This window comes from Schistocerca nitens, chromosome 3, assembly GCF_023898315.1.
Source record: "Schistocerca nitens isolate TAMUIC-IGC-003100 chromosome 3, iqSchNite1.1, whole genome shotgun sequence".
NCBI classification, from domain to species: domain Eukaryota; kingdom Metazoa; phylum Arthropoda; class Insecta; order Orthoptera; family Acrididae; genus Schistocerca; species Schistocerca nitens.
The window spans coordinates 330,066,364-330,089,786 of record NC_064616.1 but is presented as its reverse complement, the minus strand read 5'-3'; the positions used below and the strand labels follow the sequence as shown (position 1 = coordinate 330,089,786).

At 42.7% G+C, this 23,423-nt stretch overlaps 1 protein-coding gene across 2 annotated transcripts in view; it reads right to left on the bottom strand.

Annotated features, from left to right (window-relative positions):
- The window catches only part of LOC126248293 (uncharacterized), a 289,514-nt gene that overhangs the window by 151,938 nt on the left and 114,153 nt on the right, over positions 1-23,423 (bottom strand). For both annotated transcript variants that reach the window (XM_049949155.1, XM_049949156.1), the window contains exon 11: positions 4,223-4,320. In XM_049949155.1, the coding sequence (XP_049805112.1) occupies positions 4,223-4,320 (98 nt within the window). The remainder of the gene's footprint in view (positions 1-4,222; positions 4,321-23,423) is intronic.

Sequence of the window (23,423 nt, the reverse complement as noted above, 5' to 3'; positions counted from 1 at the left end):
GCAGTGATGAGAATTCCCTTGTGCTGTGTGCTGAAGGTCTCACATATGCCTTCACAGACAGGCTCTACTCTCCAAACCTAGTCTGCAGACAGATTTCCTGTGCCATATTATCACATGCCTCTAATTCTCCCAACACCCTCAAGAATCAGCTGCAAAGGACCCCCCTCTTTCATGCAATATCACCACGGACTGAAACAATTGCTATATCCTTTGCCAGGGCTTTGATTATCTATTATCATGCCCAAAATGGGTGGTATCTACTCCACATAACTCCAAACCTTCCGAAAGTGACATTCTGTTGCCCACCCAACCTACAGAACATCCTGATCCATCACTGTACCACTCCCATCTCCAACTGCCACATACCTCCTCTTTCTCCCTCTACCCATCCTACCCACCAAACCCCCACCCTAGTTCACCTGTCATTTCCACTTCTCTAAGGAAGACACAGGTTCAAGACCCAAGAAATCCATCCACTCGGCACTTTCTATTCCAGTCTGCTCACAGGATTATTCCGTCATATCAGAGGCAGTGCCACCTGTGAAAGAAGCCATGTCACATCAGCTATGTTGCGATTTTGCATGTCACTTTATGTGGGCATGACCAGCAACCAGCTGTTCACCACAATGAATGGGCATGTTGAACTGTGTCCAAGAACAAAGTTGACCACCCAGTGGTGCAACAGACTGCTGAGCACAACATGCTCGAGTTCAATGGCTGCTTCACAACCCATTTCATAGGGACACTTCCCTCCAGGACAAGTTTTCGTGAACTATGTAGACAGACATCATCCTTGCAAAACATCCTTCTTTCCTATAATCCTCCTGGCCTCAATTTATGCTAAACCACTGTCCCACAACCTCTACACAAGTTTCCCCTTCCTTTGTCTTGTCACCGCCTCCAATTAGCGCATCCACCTCATCCTCATCGTATGTCACATGCGAGCCTGTGCACCTGCCACCCCTCCCTCCTATACTCTCAGCCTGCGCACCTGCTGCCTCTCACTGAGCTGCTAGCTAACCATACCCAACCCCTCTGCCAGCTTCCCACCTCTTTCTCCCTCCACCCACCCCACCCACCAAAATCCCCATCCTCGTCCATCTGCCAAACTGCTTTTCTGACACTGTGTGTCCAGCCAGCACAATGTAGGTGCATAGGTGCACAAGGGTGTGTGTGTGTGTGTGTGTGTGTGTGTGTGTGTGTGTGTGTGTGTGTGTTTTTTCTCCTTTACTCCAAACTATTTACACTTCTGCCAGAACTTTCCTTACTATACGTAAAAACAATTATGGTTTCCAGTCTAGATTCACAGTTTACAGCTTAGGACCTAAGCTGTTAATGTGCCAACTTCAATCAACTATTGTGGCAGAAACTGAAACTACGAGAAAAAAGGCATTCACGTCATTCAAATGTTGACAAATTAGAAAATTATCCAATATAATGAAAAATGAGTACTACAAAAGATTGTTCACTGCTGCACTCGTCTCTCTTATGACCACAAAGTCAATGACACATTATTAAATGGTAATTGTTTTTCTCCTTTACCTCACTTTCTTTCTGCATTACTCTTTAACAATTTGCTTGAAGCTTTATGTTTTTGATCTCCATTGCTTCATCCATTTCACAGGGAGCCAGAGTATTTTTCATTTAGAATTAACACTTACCAAAAGAGAGAGAGAGAGAGAGAGAGAGAGAGAGAGAGAGAGATGATTATCATCAATTAGATTATACTATGGCCCTTTTGCACAATTTTCTTTCTCAATTGGACCCAATCACCTTCCCATGCAACAATTTGAGCAACACTTTCCATGTCTCCTTCCTTTTCTTAGTTCTATTTACATATTCAGACTTTCATGTTATTTGCAAATTTGATCTTTCTCTAGTGTAATGTTCATCCTTTTCTTATATGTCTGCTTGTGTCTGTGTATATGCGGATGGATATGTGTGTGTGTGTGCGCGCGAGTGTATACCCGTCCTTTTTTCCCCCTAAGGTAAGTCTTTCCGCTCCCGGGATTGGAATGACTCCTTACCCTCTCCCTTAAAACCCACTTCCTTTCATCTTTCCCTCTCCTTCCCTCTTTCCTGACGAAGCAACCGTTTGTTGCGAAAGCTAGAATTTTGTGTGTATGTTTGTGTGTCTATCGACCTGCCAGCGCTTTTGTTTGGTAAGTCTCATCACTTTCTTTCTTTTTAGATATATTTTTTCCACGTGGAATGTTTCCCTCTGTTATATATATATATATATATATATATATATATATATATATATATATAACAGCTGCCACCCATTCCACATCAAACGGTCCCTTCCCTACAGCCTAGGTCTTCGTGGCAAACGAATCTGCTCCAGTCCTGAATCCCTGAACCATTACACCAACAACCTGACAACAGCTTTCGCATCCCGCAACTACCCTCCCGACCTGGTACACAAGCAAATAACCAGAGCCACTTCCTCATCCCCTCAAACCCAGAACCTCCCACAGAAGAACCACAAAAGTGCCCCACTTGTGACAGGATGCTTTCCGGGACTGGACCAGACTCTGAATGTGGCTCTCCAGCAGGGATATTACTTCCTCAAATCCTGCCCTGAAATGAGATCCATCCTTCATGAAATCCTCCCCACTCCACCAAGAGTGTCTTTCCGCCGTCCACCTAACCTTCGTAACCTGTTAGTTCATCCCTATGAAATCCACAAACCACCTTCCCTACCCTCTGGCTCCTACCCTTGTAACCGCCCCCGGTGTAAAACCTGCCCCATGCACCCTCCCACCACCACCTACTCCAGTCCTGTAACCCGGAAGGTGTACACGATCAAAGGCAGAGCCACGTGTGAAAGCACCCACGTGATTTACCAACTGACCTGCCTACACTGTGACGCATTCTATGTGGGAATGACCAGCAACAAACTGTCAATTCGCATGAATGGACACAGGCAGACAGTGTTTGTTGGTAATGAGGATCACCCTGTGGCTAAACATGCCTTGGTGCACGGCCAGCACATCTTGGCACAATGTTACACCGTCCGGGTTATCTGGATACTTCCCACTAACACCAACCTATCCGAACTCTGGAGATGGGAACTTGCTCTTCAATATATCCTCTCTTCCCGTTACCCACCAGGCCTCAATCTCCGCTAATTTCAAGTTGCCGCCACTCATACCTCACCTGTCATTCAACAACATCTTTGCCTCTGCATTTCCGCCTCGACTGACATCTCTGCCCAAACTCTTTGTCTTTGAATATGTCTGCTTGTGTCTGTATATGTGTGGATGGATATGTGTGTGTGTGTGTGTGTGTGTGTGTGTGTGCGCGCGCGCAAGTGTATACCGGTCCTTTTTTCCCCCTAAGGTAAGTCTTTCCACTCCCGGGATTGGAATGACTCCTTACCCTCTCCCTTAAAACCCACATCCTTTCGTCTTTCCCTCTCCTTCCATCTTTCCTGATGAAGCAACCGTTGGTTGCGAAAGCTAGAATTGTGTGTGTATGTTTGTTTGTGTATCTATCGACCCCCAGTGCTTTCGTATGGTAAGTCACATCATCTTTGATGAGCAAGTTCCCATCTCCAGAGTTCGGATAGGTTGGTGTTAGTGGGGAGTATCCAGATAACCCGGACGGTGTAACATTGTGCCAAGATGTGCTGGCCGTGCACCAAGGCATGTTTAGCCACAGGGTGATAGAGGGAAACATTCCACGTGGGAAAAATACATCTAAAAACAAAGATGATGTGACTTACCGAACGAAAGCGCTGGCAGGTCGATAGACACACAAACAAACACAAACACACACACAAAATTCTAGCTTTCGCAACAAACAGTTGCTTCGTCAGGAAAGAGGGAAGGAGAGGGAAAGACGAAAGGAAGTGGGTTTTAAGGGAGAGGATAAGGAGTCATTCCAATCCCTGGAGCGGAAAGACTTACCTTAGGGGGAAAAAAGGACAGGTATACATTCGCGCACACACACACATATCCATCCACACATATACAGACACAAGCAGACATATCCATCCACACATATACAGACACAAGCAGACATATTTAAATATGTCAATTGACACAATTTCCTGTCATCTCTAGCAATTTTTCATTACAGCTATTAAAAAAACTTGAGGTCTTTTTTTTTTTTTTTTTAACTACATCTCAGTAATTGATTTGAATAAGATATTATACAAATGTCACAGAAAACAGTATAACAGATTTACCTTATTATAAGATTAAATATGACTTACCATAAAAGATTTCCGTTTCCGATATCGCTTCTGACATTTAGTTTCTGGACAACAATACTGTGAATCTTTTATGAAGATTTTGAGATGGCCAATAACCACTGTAAAGAACAGAGAATGAGATCTTAACTATTCAGAACAATAAAATGTTGAAGATCACAATTACAGTTACAAATGGTACCTGTACTACATTCTTACTATTACAAACGATTTCCATGAAAGTGCCTACAACTGACTGTACATATCCCTCTTGATGTAGTTACCAGTGGCCACTGATCACTTGACACCAGCTAGTGCCCACACAGGGTGTCGTGAAACTTTGTGTCTTGCACCAACGATCTACAGTATATTTCCACATTCACATTGGCAAATGTATAGATATTCAATATTTATTTGATTTTGAGTGATAAATATACATGCTAAATTACCTGAATACCATGCAGTAACAACAGTGCTGTGACCTGAATATTGAAGTATGTAATCTACAACTGTGGGCAAAATTTACCTGAAGAAATAGGTTACTGCACAGATTCTTGATGTTCTTGTTTTGTTATTAATAATTATATTTATCAGTAGTTATTTTTATTTGAGATTCTAGTATTATTCTTGCAGAGATACAATGAAAGTCACACATTTGAAGGTTACAAGGAGTATTACTTAAGCGTTACAAAACGAAACATCAAAAGTAATTAGTCTAACATTTGCAACATTTGATTCACTTTCTATTCAATAAAAGGGTGACAACCATGGAGGCAGCTCGAAACACTTGTGACATGTATGAGGTGAGTACCAATGAAGAAATAACCACAGAAATCTCACTTGAAGTAGGATTATTTGAGCAAGAATTGTTCACTACATTCAGGGAGACAACGAGCTTTGATGCAGAATGTTTTTTATGGTTACCACTATAGTCCACGTCGGCATATCCGATCTTTGGTCATTTAACCTTCGTGAAAATTTTCCATTCAATGGGCAAGATCCATAAGTTAGGTGTGGGGGTACTAAATGCTCTAATTCAGTACAACAACAATGATGGCGGTGCCCAGACCTGCATTTTCACTTGATCATTACCTGCTGCTCACCGAGTATTCCTATCCAATATCGTTACAGCTGACCAGATAAAATGCCTTAATGTTAACTACATAAATAGTTATTAATAGGTGAGCCCTAATATAAAACACCTGTTGTAGCAAATGGTAGCGCGTGGTCACCAGAGATAACCTTTAGCATCTGTTGTGCAAAAAGATTGGTGTGCACTTCAAACAAATTCTCTGAAGTGTCTCCACACACCCCCACTGACATTTCAACCCTTTGGAACAATAAAGTTTCAACTGACAAATTCAAAGAAAATGAGTTGTTAGTGTGATAAGTTTCTATCCGACTTCTGCTACACATAGACTGTGTGCATGCAGCAATCTGTGGAGAAGTAGCGGAGTTGCAATAATGCTGAAATTCCAACCGATATCACTTTGATTCGTTTAGATGTCAAGGTTCTATTTGACAGATAGAACAGAGTGTTTCTACAGATAAATTTTAGTTAAGAATGACAGATTTCCTAGAGCTCATTTGGAACCTTGTCATATGAATGTGCTCTAGTGAGTGATTTTAGGGCCATCATTTTGTAAATCCGACGTTGTTTCTATTATTCATGAATCGTTAGGGCATTGCTGCTCTGGTTTATTGTTTGTGTGGTGTTCATATTAAATAATCATGGATGCAATTAATGACAGGATAGCTGAATAAATAGAAGGTTCCAGCTCACCACCCAATCCAGAAAATTCAGATGTTGAAAGCAGTCCTGATTGCTCCACCTACACCAACTATATGCATGTGCTCCCAGGTAAGTTCCAAATGTAAATACATGCTATGAAATTAATTTATGTTATGTTTTGTTTTGTTATGGGACAAACTCAAGGAGACAAAAATACAAACACAAAGAGAAGAAAGCATGTACTGACACGCAGTCATGGAAATCATGGGTAAAAAGAAAACATAACCAAGTTGGAAAGGTCAAAGTGTTCCAGCAAAAAGCACCAACACTGAAAGGTTGCATAAATATGTGCAAATTCAAGTGCAGAGCAAGAATTGAATAAACTGATATGAAAACATTATTTTGTAGTTGTTATTAGTTAAGTCACAACAAGAAATACCACTTTTTACTCAATTCTACTGAGTGAAGTATAACTGTGCATCCAAAAATGAAGAATAATAGAATGACTTATGTTCAATGTGAAAAAATTCCAGGTACAAAAAAGGGGGGGGTCGTATACCATGTTCATAAAAATATAGCTCCTGCTAGTAACACACCACTATGTGCCAACACAGGTATCCATCAGAACAGTTCAAGGAAGCTTGGTGAGGCTGAAAAACAATAGTTAAAGCAGCATACAATTTTTTTGCAGTTGAAGAGACACTACTGCAGAGTTCAAAAAGCAAGAAAATACCTTGATTCAAGTTTATCTCTTTTTAAAATGTACTGCCTTTATAAAGATAAATGTTAAGAAGTTAAAACACCAGTCAAGTACAGTATGTATAGGCACATTTTTGTCATGGAATTCAGTTTAGGAATCAATGAGAGAAAATCTAATCGTTGCTACCTATGTGAAGAATACAAAGTGTCAAAAACATGCAACACATTCACTGAATGTTTAAAAGAAAATTACTGTGAACATATTAAAGAAAAAGAAGAATTGGGAACACTCAGAGATGATCACAGGAAACAGAAGTCTGCCCCACTGCTTTGCTTTGACCTGCAGTACGTAATCTCGTGTCTAACAGGAGACGCTAGTATATATTTTACAAAAGAAAATTAAATTTAGACGATTTAACAACTCATAATTCATGAAGTACAACTGTATCTTAAGCCCTGCAGACAGAAGAATTGTCTGGCAGATTTTGAAATAACCTTGCAGGCACCTTTAAATCTATTCCAGACAAGGTAAATTATGAACACAATATTATCGAGCTGATCACATGGAGCAATTCCTACATTCCCCAGAAACAAAATTCTTTTATTCCCTAGGATGTTTTGAATTTCCCCAAAATCCTCATGTGAATAAAATTATAATGTTGTAGTTGGTGCCTGGACATTCATACATTCAGAAGACACAGTGCACACAGTCCACTGGAAAAAATGAGATTTCCCTCGTTGGATTCCAACGATTATTGAAAAATATCGATCGCAAAATTCCTCTTTAACCACTACAGCTCTGAAATGCAAATTTTTATGACTTTGGATCAATGTAGAAGAAATTTAATTTTCAAGTTCTCATATTTGCACAAGAACATCATTGGAATTTACACAAGGCCCAGCACATATTTCATACAAAATATGATTCATTCAAAAGATTGTGGAAACTGTCAACTTGAAATTTTGGCAAGGAGGGGCACAATCAAAGAGCATAACTTTCATTTCTGAAGATAATTAATGTACAGAATTGAATGTACAGTCAATTAAGCCAAAGAATTGAACAACACTAAACCATTACTACCAGAAGAAAAGAAGAAAAATATCAGCAACATGCTGAAGTACATGCCTCCTGTGGATCAAGATTATTATTAAGCTTTCATGGGATTACATTCCTTTATGAAAAAATAATACATGGGCTAACTTCATTGTATTGAAATTTAAACACACACTTTTTTCTTTTTAGTATTCAATTATTTTTCTTGTAAGTAATGATAAAGTTGAATATTTATATAATTATTACCTATCACTAACCAAAACTTATCATCCCGACACAAACATTAGGATTTAAGTGACTGAAGAAACAACTGTAGAGGCAGACAACCAATGAAAATGCACGATATGCTTAATAGCACAAACACATACCCATTTCTTGTACTTTTCAGTAGCAGTTTTACAAAGAATGAGGTAGGGGGAAGGTTAACACAGTTATGTTGCACTTTTGTTACTGTTTTTGTAAAGGTTCTTTACAGCCCATTCTGACAAGCACTACCTTGTACTAGATCAAGAAAACACTATTGCAGGTAGAGTGATGACTGAATAATGAGTTAACGAAACTTCGACATCAATTTACATGAAATGTCTTAGTTGGGAGCTTGTCATTCCAAAGCGTTAATTTGCTGCCAGCATCTGAGATGCCTTTTGCTAAAAGGAAAAACCAATAACCAAGCATCAAGTGCTACAGTATGCTGATTTGACAAAAACAGCTATCCAGCTTTGTGTTTAGGTCATCCCCTGTCACACTTCTTCCAATCACGCATTCTAAAAAATTTACCTTCTTGGTTGGTTGGTCTTGGGAGTAAAGGGGCCAAACTATAGGGTCATTAGCCCCTTTTTCCTCATTCGAATAGGTCTCAACTTAAAAACAGTCCCAAAAGGAGTTGGGGAAAGTAAAAGGCGTAAAACTAACTTCGAATCACACTGAAAGACAAAACGACAGAAGCTAACAGAAAGTGGAGAATGTACACTAAAAGGAGAAAGTAATGGAAGGTATTAAAAGAATACAGCAGATGACCTGGGCTGGCTGATCACAGCAGTAAAAAAAGGACAAGCCAGCCATCATGCAACACACTAAAATCTCAAGCTTGAAAGACAAGGCTAGAGGAACACAGACAGGGAAAAGGTGAACACCAAGGTGAACAAACAGCAAAGAAACAGTGAGGAAGAGTTAAGATGGATGGAGGGTGGAGGCCTGGGAGAGATTGTGTGATACCCCCCAATAAATAAAACGTAAAACAACTTCAGCCATTGAGGTACTGTCTCCCAACACCATTGGCAGTGTGGCAGGAAGGTTAAAAGTCTGCTGTAGAGCAGCTAAAATTGGGCAGTCCTACAAGATGTGAACGACAGTCATGTGGGAGCCACAGCGACACCTATGTGGGTCCTCGCAACGGAGGTGACCATGTGTCAGCCAAGTATGGCCCATGTGGAGCTGGCAAAGGACAACATAGTCCCTGTGAGTGGCTCACATGGATGACCAACACAAATTTGTTGTCTCCTTGATAACACGTAGTTTATTTGGTGTACTGAAGGTGCACCATTTAGTATCCCAGATCTCAAAAACTTAACAGCAGAAGACCAAGCAAAGAGCAGTCTCCGGCAGGCCGATCTCCAGAGTTGGTTTACCAGTAGCTTGTTTGGCCAGCCAGTCAGAAAGTTCATTGGCCAGGATCTTGACATGTCCTGGGGTATAAATGAGGGTTACTGAACATCCACTGTTGCCAAGGACATAAAGAGACTCCTGGATAGTCACTACCAATTGATGGCAAGGAAAGCACGGGTTGAGAGCTTGTAGGCTGCTTAAGGACACACATAAGATGACGAAGGACTCACCAGCACAGGAGCAGATATGCTCAAGAGTGCAACAGACGGCTACCAACTCTGCAGTGAAAACATTGCAGCCATCTGGCAAGGAGCACTGTTCAATATGTCCAACTTAAGCATAAGTGAAGGCAACAAGACTGTCAACCATTGATTGGTTGGTGTAGACTATTTCTGAGCCCTGGAACTCACCAAGAATAGAGAAAAATTGCCGGCGGAGGGCCTCAGGTGGAACTGAACCTATTGGGCCTTGCGATAGGTCCAGACATGGACAATGGAGGTATACATAAGTGGACAAGCAAGAAAGGTGGTAGAGGGAAAGTGTCAAGTTCAGTAAGAAGCAACCGGACACGAACTGCAAGGAAATTCACTGTTCTGGTCCGCCGTTGCGGGAGATGGATCATTGTGTTAGGGAAAAGAAGACAGTAATTTGGATAGTGAGATGAACTATGAATGTGGGTGGTATAATTTGTAAGCAGTAGTTGCCGCCGGAGTAGCATTGGAGGAATGCAGCTTCCCCGAGGAGACTATTCACTGGGCTCACGAGGAAAGCTCCCGTCGCAAGCCAAACTCCAAAGTGGTGAATAGGCTCCAGCAGTCACAGCACAGGGGGTGATACTGAACCATACACCAGGCTCCCATAGTCCAGACTGGACTGCTGGAGAGTTTTGTACACCTGCAGCAGTGTAGAGCAATCAGAACCCCTGTCGGTGTGGCTCAGGCATCGAATAATATTAAAATGCCGCCAGAACTTTTCCTTAAACTGACAGAGATGGTGAAACCAAGTTATGTGAGCATCGACGACAAGTCCCAAAAAGCGGTAAGTCTCCACTACATAGAGTAGTTGGTCACTGAGGTAAAGTTCTGGATGGGGGTGGACATATGATGACGACAGAAGTGCATGACAAGTCTTGGTGACCACATATTGAAAGCCGTGAGTGAGGGCCCATGACTGCGCCTATGGTATGGCTCCCTCAGGCCGGTGTTCAGCCACACCAATAGAAGGGGAGCAGAAGGAAATAGAAAAACATCAGCCTATTTGAGGGGAGGTATTGAGGATCCAACTGCTAGTGCAAGACCATTAACAGCAATTAAAATGAGTGGGACACACAACAGAGCCCTGCGGGACCCCATTCTCTTGTATATGGAGTGCACTGTGAGAAGCACTGACGCGAACTCTGAAAGTGTGGAGAGACAAGAAGTTCTGTATAACAATTGAGAGCGGGTTCTTGAGACCATACTCATGCAGAGTAGCGAAGATATGTCACCAAGTGGTATCGTAGGCCTTTATCAGGTCAAAAAAGATGGCAATAAGGTGTTGTTGCTGGGAAACGGCCAATCGAACAGCAGACCCCAAGTGACCAAGTTGTCCACGAGACTCAAGGACCCAACACAACTGCCGACTCACCATATGTTCAAGGAGCTTGGACAGAATGTTGGTGAGGCTCATAGGGCGATAGCTATCCACATATAGCGGGTTCTTACAAGGCTTTAGCACTGGAACGATGATACTTTCGGCCCCTTCAGACAGCAATTTGCCATCGTTCCAGATGCGCTGGTAATCCACTGACAGATGTTTAATTGTGATTCTTGAAGTTTTCCCGGCATATTGAATGATCGATGAGATTTCGGGATTGCAGCTGGATCATGTAGACTTCTTGCTACGATATTTCGGTTGGCAATCATCCAGCCATATTCAGGTGAGTGTCCGTCACTGGAGACTGCAAGTTCCCGGAGTCAGCTTTATAGCAAAAAAATTGTGCGAAAACGCATGCGCATTGGCCTCCGTCACAGGAGTGTCCTCTATCGAAATCCATGCCCTCTGGAGCTACTGTTCTATCTGTAGCACACAGGCGCATGCGTAAAGGTGAAAACTACATGTCCGCCCTCTGTCGGAATGCGCGCCTGCGTCGCTAAAAACAGACTACAGATGTCGCCAAATGTGTCATTATGAATAAAATGTCTTCTCTCAGAGGAAATTAGAGAGATCACCGGGTCCCAAGTCTTGTCCAGTTGAAAACCGCCATGATGATTTACAAGATTTCGTGCTAGGCGTATCTCCACAGATTCTTTAATTACTGAATCCCAGAAAGTTTTCGCTGGGGCCAAGATTTTCGTGGCAGAAAAATCTATAGCGTGTCCTGTGGTAATACAGTGCTCAGCTACGGCTGACTTACTGAGCTGCGAAAGGCGAGTGTGGCATTTGTGTTCAACGCACCTTTCATGTACTGTGCGTGTCGTCTGACCGATGTAAGCTTTGCCACACTGGCAAGGAATTTTATAGATCCCGGCCTTCCGCAGACCCAGATCATCCTTCACTGAACTGAGAAGGGCACTAATCTTCGCCGGTGGCTCACGAAAGCTCCACGTCAGAAGAGCAACATTTCTGCCATGGAAAGGGCCGCATTACGAAAGCTACGAGAAGATCCTCACACAGTGGTCTTACCAGCGGATAAGGGAAACATTACAGTGCTATTGCTGCATGAGGTTTATAATCAGAAGATCTACAACTTGCTGAGTGAACCAATGTATCGGAAGATTGACAAAGACCCCACAGCGAAAGTGGAGAGGAAAACATCAGCCCTGCTGAATTCTTCTTGTATTCCGCAAGAAGTGGCCAAAAGACTAAGACCTCACAGTTCTGTGCCACCCAGGTTATACGGTCTTCCGAAGATCCATAAAACAGTGTTTCCATTACGGCCGATCGTCAGTAATATTGACGCACCTACGTATGATTTGGCGATACATCTTGCCTCTCTATTGAGACCTTTTGTGGGGAAGTGCGTGGATCATGTTCACAACTCGGCTGACTTTATCAACAGACTGAAGTCAGTTCAACTCAATGAAACTGACTTACTAGTCAGCTTTGATGTCATCTCACTTTTCACTAAGGTTGCTCTTATGGATTCTTTGTCGCTCATCAGCAATAAGTTCACAGCCGACATAACAGCGCTTTTCCATCATGTCCTTTCCTCAACCTACTTTTTATTTAACAAAGAATATTTTGAGCAGACTGACGGTGTTGCCATGGGCAGTCCTCTCTCGCCTTTGGTAGCAAACTTGTTTCTGGAAGACTTTGAGGAAAGGGCACTAGACTCGGCAGAACTTAAACCGAAAGTTTTCTGGTGATATGTAGATGACACCCTTGTAGTGTGGCCCCATGGTGAAGAAGAACTGTCACGGTTCTTGCAACATCTGAATGCAATCCACAAGAACATCCAGTTTACGATGGAAGTAGAGAAGGATGGTTGCTTGCCATTCTTGGACTTCTTGGTTACTAAGAGAGTGGATGGGTCATTAGGGCATTCTGTCTACCTTAAGCCAACACATACGGACCTTTACCTGCAAGTGTCAAGTTGTCATCATCCTACACAAACTACCGGCGTCCTTAAAACATTGGTGCACCGGGCTCATGTTGTTTCTGATGGAGACAGCATTACAAAAGGAGCTGGAACATTTAGAGTCGGTGTTCACATCAGATTAGAACAGCGCTAAGAAGAAAGAAATGTGACCACCTACAAGATCAAAAAGATAAGGAGCTATTCAAGTCCAGGGTGTTCCTTCCATACGTCGGCAACCTTTCATCTAAAATAGGCAGGATCCTAAGGAAACATCAAGTTAAAGTGATCTTCCAGCCACCGGCGAAGATTAGTGCCCTTCTCAGTTCAGTAAAGGACGATCTGGGTCTGCGGAAGGCCGGGATCTATAAAATTCCTTGCCGGTGTGGCAAAGCTTACACCGGTCAGACGACACGCACAGTACATGAAAGGTGCGTTGAACACAAATGCCACACTCGCCTTTCGCAGCTCAGTAAGTCAGCCGTAGCTGAGCACTGTATTACCACAGGACACGCTATAGATTTTTCTGCCACGAAAATCTTGGCCCCAGCGAAAACTTTCTGGGATTCAGTAATTAAAGAATCTGTGGAGATACGCCTAGCACGAAATCTTGTAAATCATCATGGTGGTTTTCAACTGGACAAGACTTGGGACCCGGTGATCTCTCTAATTTCCTCTGAGAGAAGACATTTTATTCATAATGACACATTTGGCGACATCTGTAGTCTGTTTTTAGCGACGCAGGCGCGCATTCCGACAGAGGGCGGACATGTAGTTTTCACCTTTACGCATGCGCCTGTGTGCTACAGATAGAACAGTAGCTCCAGAGGGCACGGATTTCGATAGAGGACACTCCTGTGACGGAGGCGAATGCGCATGCGTTTTCGCACCAATTTTTTGCTATAAAGCTGACTCCGGGAACTTGCAGTCTCCAGTGACGGACACTCACCTGAATATGGCTGGATGATTGCCAACCGAAATATCGTAGCAAGAAGTCTACATGATCCAGCTGCAATCCCGAAATCTCATCGATCAGATGTTTAATTGTTTGGGAATGGGCCAGAGGATGTGTCAGGATAGTCGGCAAGGGCACTGAGAAATTCCCACTCACTGAAAAGAGCATTATATGGCTCAGGGTGGTACGGAGCAAAAAAATAGGTGTTGTCGTTCCACGCACTGTGAGGAGAGAAAAGGCGGGGCTGTAATTCTCAGACGCAGAGGTGCGAGCATAATGCTCGGCAAGACGCTCTGCGATTATGTCTGGAACGGCAGATACAGCTCCATATGTGAAAATTCCAGGTACACCTGTAGGGGTCTGACGGCCATGGTGGCATCGGAGCTTGCTCCAAACCCGGGAAGGAGAGGTTCATGTTTCAATTGTGGAGATGTATCATTCTCAACACTACTACTTCCGTTGTTTGATGAGCAGGTGGTCCTGGGCATGGAGCCGTTTGAAGGCAATGAGATTCTTCAGGGATGGGTGGTGCTTATGATGTTGAAGGACCCGCCTGTGGTCTCTAATGGCTACAGCAATTTCCGGCGACCACCAAGGCACTGACTTCCGCCAAGGGCAACCTGAGGAACAAAGTATTGCCGATTCAGCTGTGGCAGCAATTGTTGTGGTGACGGTGACGATCATCTCATCGATGTTACCATGCAATGGAGATTCAACAATGGTAGCGGAGGTGAAAGTGTCCCAGTTAGCCTTGGGAAAAGCCCATCTCGGCAAGTGTCCAGTTGAGTGATGGTAGGGTAGGGACAGGAAGCGTGGAAACTGGCCACTACAACACAAGTCGTCATGAGCTCTCCAGTGGATAAACTGGACTTCCAACCGAGAGATTAATGGCCGAGTATTTGCCATGTGCCACAATGAAATGTGTGGGGGCACCTGTATTTAGGAGAATAAGGTCAAGTTGAGTTACCATGGCCAGTAACCCTGGTTCCATCCCACAAAGGATTATGGGCATTAAAATCACCTAGCAGGGTGTCAAAAAGTTTCTAGCCTAACAAATAAAGAATGATAGAAATTTCATAATACCAATTTATTTTTCAATATAATACCTGTGTACACTAATACACTTGCAGTCATGCTCAGATAACTTCTGCAAACCATTCAAATAAAAGGTCTTCGATTTCAAGTCCAACTAAGCATTCACAGCACCAATCACTGCATCATCATTGTCAAATCATCGTCCTTTGAGGTCCTTTTTAGGTTTGGGAAAAGATAAAAGTCTGATGGAGCCAAATCTGGAGAATACAGCAGATGCAGTAACAATTCAAAGCCGCAGTCTTGCAGAGTTTCCAGTGTTGCGAGGACTTTGTGTGCTGGTGCATTGTCCTGATGCAAAAGAACTCCAGGCGCCAATTTTCCGAGCCTTTTTTTCTTTATCTCCTCTCAAACGGTGCAGGAGGGTACAATAGTATGATGCATTGATAGTTATGCCCTTTTGCAAGCAATCCACCATAATTGTCTCTTCTGCATCCCAGAAAACTGATACCATCGCCGTAACTGCTGATTTTTGTACCCAGAATTTTCTTCGGGTAGGGGATGAAAAATGTTTCGAATTGTGTTGTTTTGTCTCAGGATCTAAGTGGTGAGCCTGAGTTTCGTCTATTGTCACATACCTTGCAAGAAAGTTACCTTCATCCGCTTCAAATTGGTGGACGATCTTTTCACAACACTGGGCCCGTTCCTGTCTCTAATCTGCATTCAAGTCTTTCAGGACCCACCAAGATGAAAGTTTCTGCATCCCCAAAATATCCACAACTATGTCATGAGCACGCCCATGGGAGTTTCCAAATGTGGTTTAATGTGCTGCAACATTGTTTGATGATCCTACAAAATCGTATCGTGAATTGCAGTCACTGCTTCATAAGTGGCGATGGTGACAGACCTGCTCTTTGGCGCATCCTCCACACTCGTCCTTCCACATTTGAAGTCGGACACCCAGTTTTTCACTGTTGCATGAGACGGAGCACTGTCCTTAAGTGTATTCCACATGTTCTCTGCAATTTCCTTGGGCGCCATTCCATTCAAATGATGATATGCAATCACAGCACGATTCTTGATTTCGCCATTTTGCTTACACTATGGTATACAAAGAATCCTCACGGCCAAAACTAACGAAGCCAGAGCCGTGAAATTTGACTTGCATACACACAAAGTGTTGCCATAAAAGCAGGTGGTGGTGGTGGTGGTAGTGTTTGTGCATGACATTAGGGTAGCTATCTCGCGCTAGAAACTTTTCAACTGTTCCTCATAGAAACAGAAAAGGTGGGAGGAGTTGGAAATTAGTGCAGCCAATACATGGAGTGGTGCTTCACCATCCGGAAGGAGGCAGATATTACAGATGGTAATTTCCTGCGTTTCTTCGGGTAGGGGATGAAAAATGTTTCGAATTGTGTTGTTTTGTCTCAGGATCTAAGTGGTGTGGACAGCCACAGCTTTTAAAGGTGTTTGCTACAGACAGAGGTAAGGACATTGATACAAACTCCACCTGATGTCTGTCACAGGCAGAACAGTTTTTGTAGAACCCTAGATAAGCGAGAAGGGCGGGAATCCGCATTGTAGGAAACCAGGTTTCCTGCAGAGCAGTGCAAACAGCAGGTGTAAAGCTTAATGAGTTGTCATAACTCAGCCAGGTGGGAGAAAAACACCGCAGTTCCACTGGAGGATGACGCTTTCTGTAGTTGAGGAAGGCATGAAGTGTCCAAGGCAGTTTACACCTTAGCGTCGCCTGCTGCCAACAGTTGAGTATTTGTATCCATTTCCATTGCGAGTGAGGCATCAGCAAGATCCAGGTCTTCGGGGGACGCTAAAATCTTCACCTCATCCTCAGATGCAGAACTGGCAGGGGCTGGTGGTGTTAGGGCCACAGGAGGGTTCTGTTTCTTAGCAGACTACTACTTTGTCTGCTTCCTCTCTCGCTTCTCTTTAGGGCTTACTGGGAGGCCTTCTCCAAAGTAGCTTCAGGCACGAAGGAAGACCAAGAAGCCCTTCGTCCAGCAGCTTGTGGCTCCTTCAGCCACTGGCGGGTGTCCCCTTTGGCATTAGTGGATACCTTGGAGAGTCCCAAGGGATCCCTTCCGTGCAAGAGGAAGCGGAGGAGGCTGTGGCCTCTCCGGCTGTGGGGAGGGACCGATGTCCTTGGCATTTGGGGAGGACGGGGGTAGGGGGGGGAGTATTGCTCACAAAGTAGGTGCTTTGGGGTGGCCCACTGTACGAGACAGAGATATCAGAACTACTGTCGCAAGTGAGAGTGATGTCAACATAGCTGCAGCATACGTATATGTCAAGTGACTGGGGTTCTTGGTAAGTCAGCTAGTCCAGGGTCTTGAACTCAATAATTTTCCACTCCTTTTGGAGTACTTTGCAGTCTGGCAAGCAGGGAAGTGGTGCTCTCTACAGCTGACACAAGTGGGAGGAGGCACACAAGGAGTATTTGGATGCAGTGGACATCCACAGCCTTGGCATGTGGCACTGGAATTGCAGCGGGAAGATAGCACTTAAAGCACCACATAGGTGGACAGACGTATTGTTTTACATCACATTGGTATACCGTCACCTTGACCTTTTCAGGCAATGAATCACCCTCAAAGGCCAAGATGCAGGCACTGATACCAATCCTATTGTCTTTGGGTCCCCTATAGATGTGCTGGTTGAAATGAACATCCCACCATTCTAAATTGGCAGGGAGCTCTTCATCAGACTGCAAGAGAAGGTCGTGATGGAAATTAATCCCCTGGACCATGTTGACAATATCACCCAGCTGGTCACAGACGAGCAATAAGCAGGTCTGAGCTGGGGATGCTGTCTGATTGAGGACTGCCCCATTTCTCATTTTTGACAGCGCAGCCACTTCCCCAAACTTGTCCTCCAGGAGTTCGACAAAAAATAGAGGCTTTGTAGCCAGATGGGAGTACCCATCCATTCTACTGCAGAATAAATACCTTGGCAAAAAATGTCCTGTTTTCCATAGTTCTATGTTCCCATGATGTAGGTAGGGAGGGGAATGATTTAGAGTCATATTTCTCACCATTAAATTCGACTTTTCCTTTTTCAGTGACTGCTGAGACCATTTGGTTCCCAGAAACAGATGACTTGGTCCATTTCATTGTGGGTCATCTGCTTGATGCCACTCACCCTGATCAGAGGTTCTTCTCACAGGTGCTTCCCAGCCACAGCAAAGGCCACCTGGCACAATGGCTGTTGCCCGGAGCCCTGGTGCCGCAAGAGGAGAGCATCTACTCCTTGGTGTATGTGGGGCATTTGCAACTCAGGCATCAGCAGTGCAATCCCTGTGTTATCAGGGGGCTACCACCAAATGGGTACATGGTGGCCCCACCATGATGGACTCGCTACCGTGGTGGATATTGGGTGCCAATAAATTCGATACTGACATGGGGGCAAAAGATGACAGCAGACTATGATAGTAGATTATTTACTCTATTAGGTGTCCTCGTCCAGAGAACTGGAGTGCAGGTGGAGTTGCAGACCCAGGACAATATGGGGTGCAGAAGGTCAAATCACAGACTGGATACGTGGTGCACCACGTAAGACGTCCTTCCCGAATGGCCCACACTTTGGATAATTTTGAAAGATATGTAGGTCAAACTCTAAAAGGGGGACTACAACTGATTCGACCGAAAAGTTGAAGACTCCCTTTAGTCACCTCTTACGATAGGTAGGAATATCTCATGTGTATTCTAACCCACAAACCCAAAGGAGACTTTACCTCCTCCACTGTTTCTCAAATGACCATCAAGAAACTTACTTTCTGGACAAAAATGCATTTCAGCTTGGGTTGCTGACAAATTTATATCCAAACCAATGGATGTTTATACAGGCGTGGAATCAAAAAAACTATCTGATTGTTCCAGAATGAGATTTTCACTCTGCAGCGGAGTGTGCGCTGATATGAAACTTCCTGGCAGATTAAAACTGTGTGCCCGACCGAGACTCGAACTCGGGACCTTTGCCTTTCGCGGGCAAGTGTTCTACCATCTGAGCTACTGAAGCACGACTCACGCCCGGTACTCACAGCTTTACTTCTGCCAGTATCTCGTCTCCTACCTTCCAAACTTTACAGAAGTTCTCCTGCGAAACTTGCAGAACTAGCACTCCTGAAAGAAAGGATATTGCGGAGACATGGTTTAGCCACAGCCTGGGGGATGTTTCCAGAATGAGATTTTCACTCTGCAGCGGAGTGCGCGCTGATATGAAACTTCCTGGCAGATTAAAACTGTGTGCCCGACCGAGACTCGAACTCGGGACCTTTGCCTTTCGTGGGCAAGTGCTCTATCATCTGAGCTACTGAAGCACGACTCACGCCCGGTACTCACAGCTTTACTTCTGCCAGTATCTCGTCTCCTACCTTCCAAACTTTACAGAAGCTCTCCTGCGAAACTTGCAGAACTAGCACTTGACCGCGAAAGGCAAAGGTCCCGAGTTCGAGTCTCGGTCGGGCACACAGTTTTAATCTGCCAGGAAGTTTCATATCTGATTGTTGTTGGACTGTTGTATAAAGTATGAGACTATATTGTTGATCATTAATTTATCTTTCACATTGTACTGATATGTGCAATTACACACTTTTAACTTTCATATGGTCTGTATCTACGTGAAGTCCTGTGTTATACTCAAAAAGCATTTTGGGACTACAATGAAAATGTGTAAATCTGGCAGTGAGAGTAGATGCAAAAAGAAACCACATTTAAAAAAAAAAATAAAAAAATAAAAATTCTACTCCACACGCAAATCCAAACTGTGCAGTCACACAAAAATTGAAAATTACGTCAGTACAAGCAGAAAAAGTCTTAGCAGGGGCGCAGTGTCGCAATTCCTTAAATTTTTCACCTTTAGATCTAGGTGGGACCAAATTAAGGAGTCCTGTCAACATATAAAGATAATCCAAACTGTTTGAACCATATGTTGCTGATGTCAAGTATTTCATTGGTAGCCATTTCAGTAGAACTGGTAATATTTTCTGTTCCTATGGATGTATTACTGGACCAAATTTTCAAGTGAAATTGCAAGTGTAACATTATTTATGATGTAACAAATAACATAGGACCGAAATGGAACCCAATGGTATACAATGTCTGAGTGCTATATGATCGACTTCGAGGTAACAAACATTGCTTTATAACAGGCAGATAAAAGAAAACCCACAAAGCTGCTATGTCTACCACTCCACAATATTTTACTCATTTTATCCAGTGGGGTTTATGTTGGAAACACATCTGAGTTATAAGTATTACCAAAAGCTTTCTGTTAAAAAGTGTGAAACATTTCAAACCCTGAAGGTCCTTTTAAAAAGTGTGGAACATTTCAAACCCTGAAGGTCCTTTTACAGGTGGATATCATCATTTGTTGTAATGGTTGTTATTTTAAATAATGTTTAACTCTTGCAAGTGGATATCATGTTTCACACAATCAAAATACTTCCCACAGGTTATAATACCTAATACACTGATTCCAGTACCCCTCTGCCAAGGAAAGTATAGCATCTTTTTGAAATATGAACTGTTTGTTACTCAGAGTTTTTTTTTTTTTTTTTTCTTCTGTGTAATGAGTTTATAAAGTTTACAGTGTATGATTTCCTGAAAAACACTAAAATGCTGGCAATATCGAGATGCTGTTACCTCAAATTTTTTTTTGTGAAGTGATTTGACAACAAAGAATATGTGTAGGAAATACCTGACGCTCTAGGATATATCAGAATGACGAGTGTGGTACATTTTCCATGATGAATTTACTACGGGACAGTTTCGTGCATGATCGATATTACATTTATTAAATGTTGTCCAAATTAAATGCAAAAATCAATCTCACCATTTTCTGCATATTTTAAAAAGAATTCAACACATTTTGCGAGACAACTGGTCATTTTTGGTGACAAATGGATACACATCATCATGTCAGAAATGAAACACTGATCAAAGAAGTGGAAAACGAAACCAGCCAAAGTCTATTTCTCATGCCAGAGACATTACAGCCAGTTTGTTCTGGTAGCCAAAAGGCATTCTATTATTCTTGTTGGTTACCACAATTATCGACAGTTGGAAAATCTGAAAAATTTGACAGTTTCCAACTTTTATGTATTTGACAATATCAATAGAATTTTGTGCCTGCACAACTTTCTTAGTAAAAACATGATGTTATGCCAACTACATACTGGTATTTGGTAACTTCCAGAATTAAACCTTGGGAATGGAAATTTACTAATCTGAAAAGTGCTGGACAAAGTGCACTGACTCGATAGGGATCTATACCAACAAATTCGTATTTTTTCACTCAATGCTCAACTAGCTCTCATAATTAACTGCGAGTATTGTTATAACGAACACTGACTGATAGTTGATTTAAGTTCTACGTATCAACAATTTTTATTAAACACCATGCAGGGAAGTTGTTCCAGTTCCTCAATCAATGAAATGTCAAACATACAGCGATGTATACTTCACTTTCTGCACTTACATCTGAGTTATGTAACTTCCAGTTATCTTCAATGGGAGTGGAAAGGATCGCTATTTTTGTAAAGGCATCTACACACACAAGCAACGAAAGCTTGGTCTGGTTTATTCACAGCCCATCAGAGCCAACTAGTTCTTTTGTGAGCTGACAGCTTCTGATAAAGAGGTGACTCATTTTGATTTTCCTACAAGCTTCTTAGTTTAAAATATTAAATTTCTTGCATGGTTGTATATTTATTTGGTCCAGTTCTGTGTTTTAATACTGTGTAGTGTATATTTGCACCATCTTTAGTGTGGATAGTGACTTTATCGTTGTGTTCAAATGCAAGCTGCATTGGCGACCTTTCACTCACAGTTCCAGGTAGTGCCGGCTTCCGTCATGCAGTTTGAGGCTGTTTCCAAATGACATCACTGTCGGGACAAGATGTGGGAATCCAAGGGATGTCCAGCACATCCCATGTGTCTACCAGGCAGTCCATGCTGAGACTAATGTCTCACTGTAGTCGAGTGGGGGGTCGTTCCAAGGTGTGGCAAGCAGCAAAAAGGCTTCTCTGGGCACCAATCAAATAGCTCCCCAGTTCATGAGTTGAACAGGTTTCGGGAGCTATCTGTGTCTGATAAAGACCCTGATCCAAACACAATCACCTGCCTTGTTTCAGAGGGAACTCCTTGGCCTGCAGGATCTCAGTAGTCACAGAGAGTGAGATTGCTGATAATTGGAAGCTCCAACATTAGATGCATAATGGGGACCCTTAGGGATATGGCTGCCTAGGAGGGAAGAAAGTCATCCCACATGTGGAAAGATACTTCCATACGCCATGAACAGCACAGGCTGAGCCAACTGCAGGTGGTGGCAAAGAAATGAATGTGGACAAAATGTCAAATTAGTGTCACACAGTGAGCAGGAAACCTATAAAATGACACTCATTCACATCCCACTCACACTGACCAATATAATCACTCGTCTCACACGTCTTTATAAAAAAGAGAAGGGTGAAAGGTACCATTCCTGGTATTAAAACAGAAGTAAAATAACAGAAGATCTAAAAGAAAGACACAGGGAAATATTATTGGCTGACCTTATTGGCTGACTACTTACAAAAAACATGGGTGAGCCAGTCACCCTGTTAACACATTTAAGATCATCCTAAAACTTTTGGAGACAAGTTGGATACTCATAAAGCCTTAAAATTCTAACCACATTGATTTCAATGTCACTTAAAATATATAGGGCAGATCTGCTGGCAAATATGTTGTTGTCCTCTGAGGGTCCACCACACCCAGGAAGTCTAACTTTTTTATGAATAGCTCCCAATCTCCTAATGGAGACCTGTACACTGTTGCTGATGTCAACACTACAATATGAACTACAGATAGATAACGTAGTGTTGATATTAGCAACAGTGTACTGGTCCCCATTAGGAGATTAGGAGCTATTCATAAAAAAGTTTGACTCCCTATTATGCCGTCAGACAAAAAGAATAAGTTATTAATCTGTGGTGATTTCAATGTAAACTTTCTAAGAAATTATGATAGGAAAAGTGAACTGGATGTGTTATTAATGACATATAACTTAGAATCAATGACCAACTTCCCTACACGTATAGCTCAAGACAGTAGCACTCTAACAGATAACGTATTTATACAGCAACAGGATGTAAAACTAACACATGCTTTCCCTATGATAAATGGATTATCAGACCATGATGAACAACTGATTAACTTACTAAACCTAGCAGGGTGTACAGTTCAGAAACCATTCAGTAAAAGTGTAAGACTGGTCAATCCAGTATCTATAGAGCACTTCAAAGAAAGTTTAAGAAATATTACCGTATTTACTCGAATCTAAGCCGCACTCGAATCTAAGCCGCACCTGAAAAATGAGACTCGAAATCAAGGAAAAAAAATTTTCTCGAATCTAAGCCGCACCAGAAATTAGAGACTCGAAATTCAAGGGGAGAGAAAAGTTTTAGGCCGCACCTCCAAATCGAAACAAAGTTGGTCCATTGTAATATGAGAAACAATTTAGGTCGAATGAATGACGATACAGCTACAGTATTATAGTTTGGTTCGAGTCGTAAGCTTAGCAGTTAAGCTCTACCTG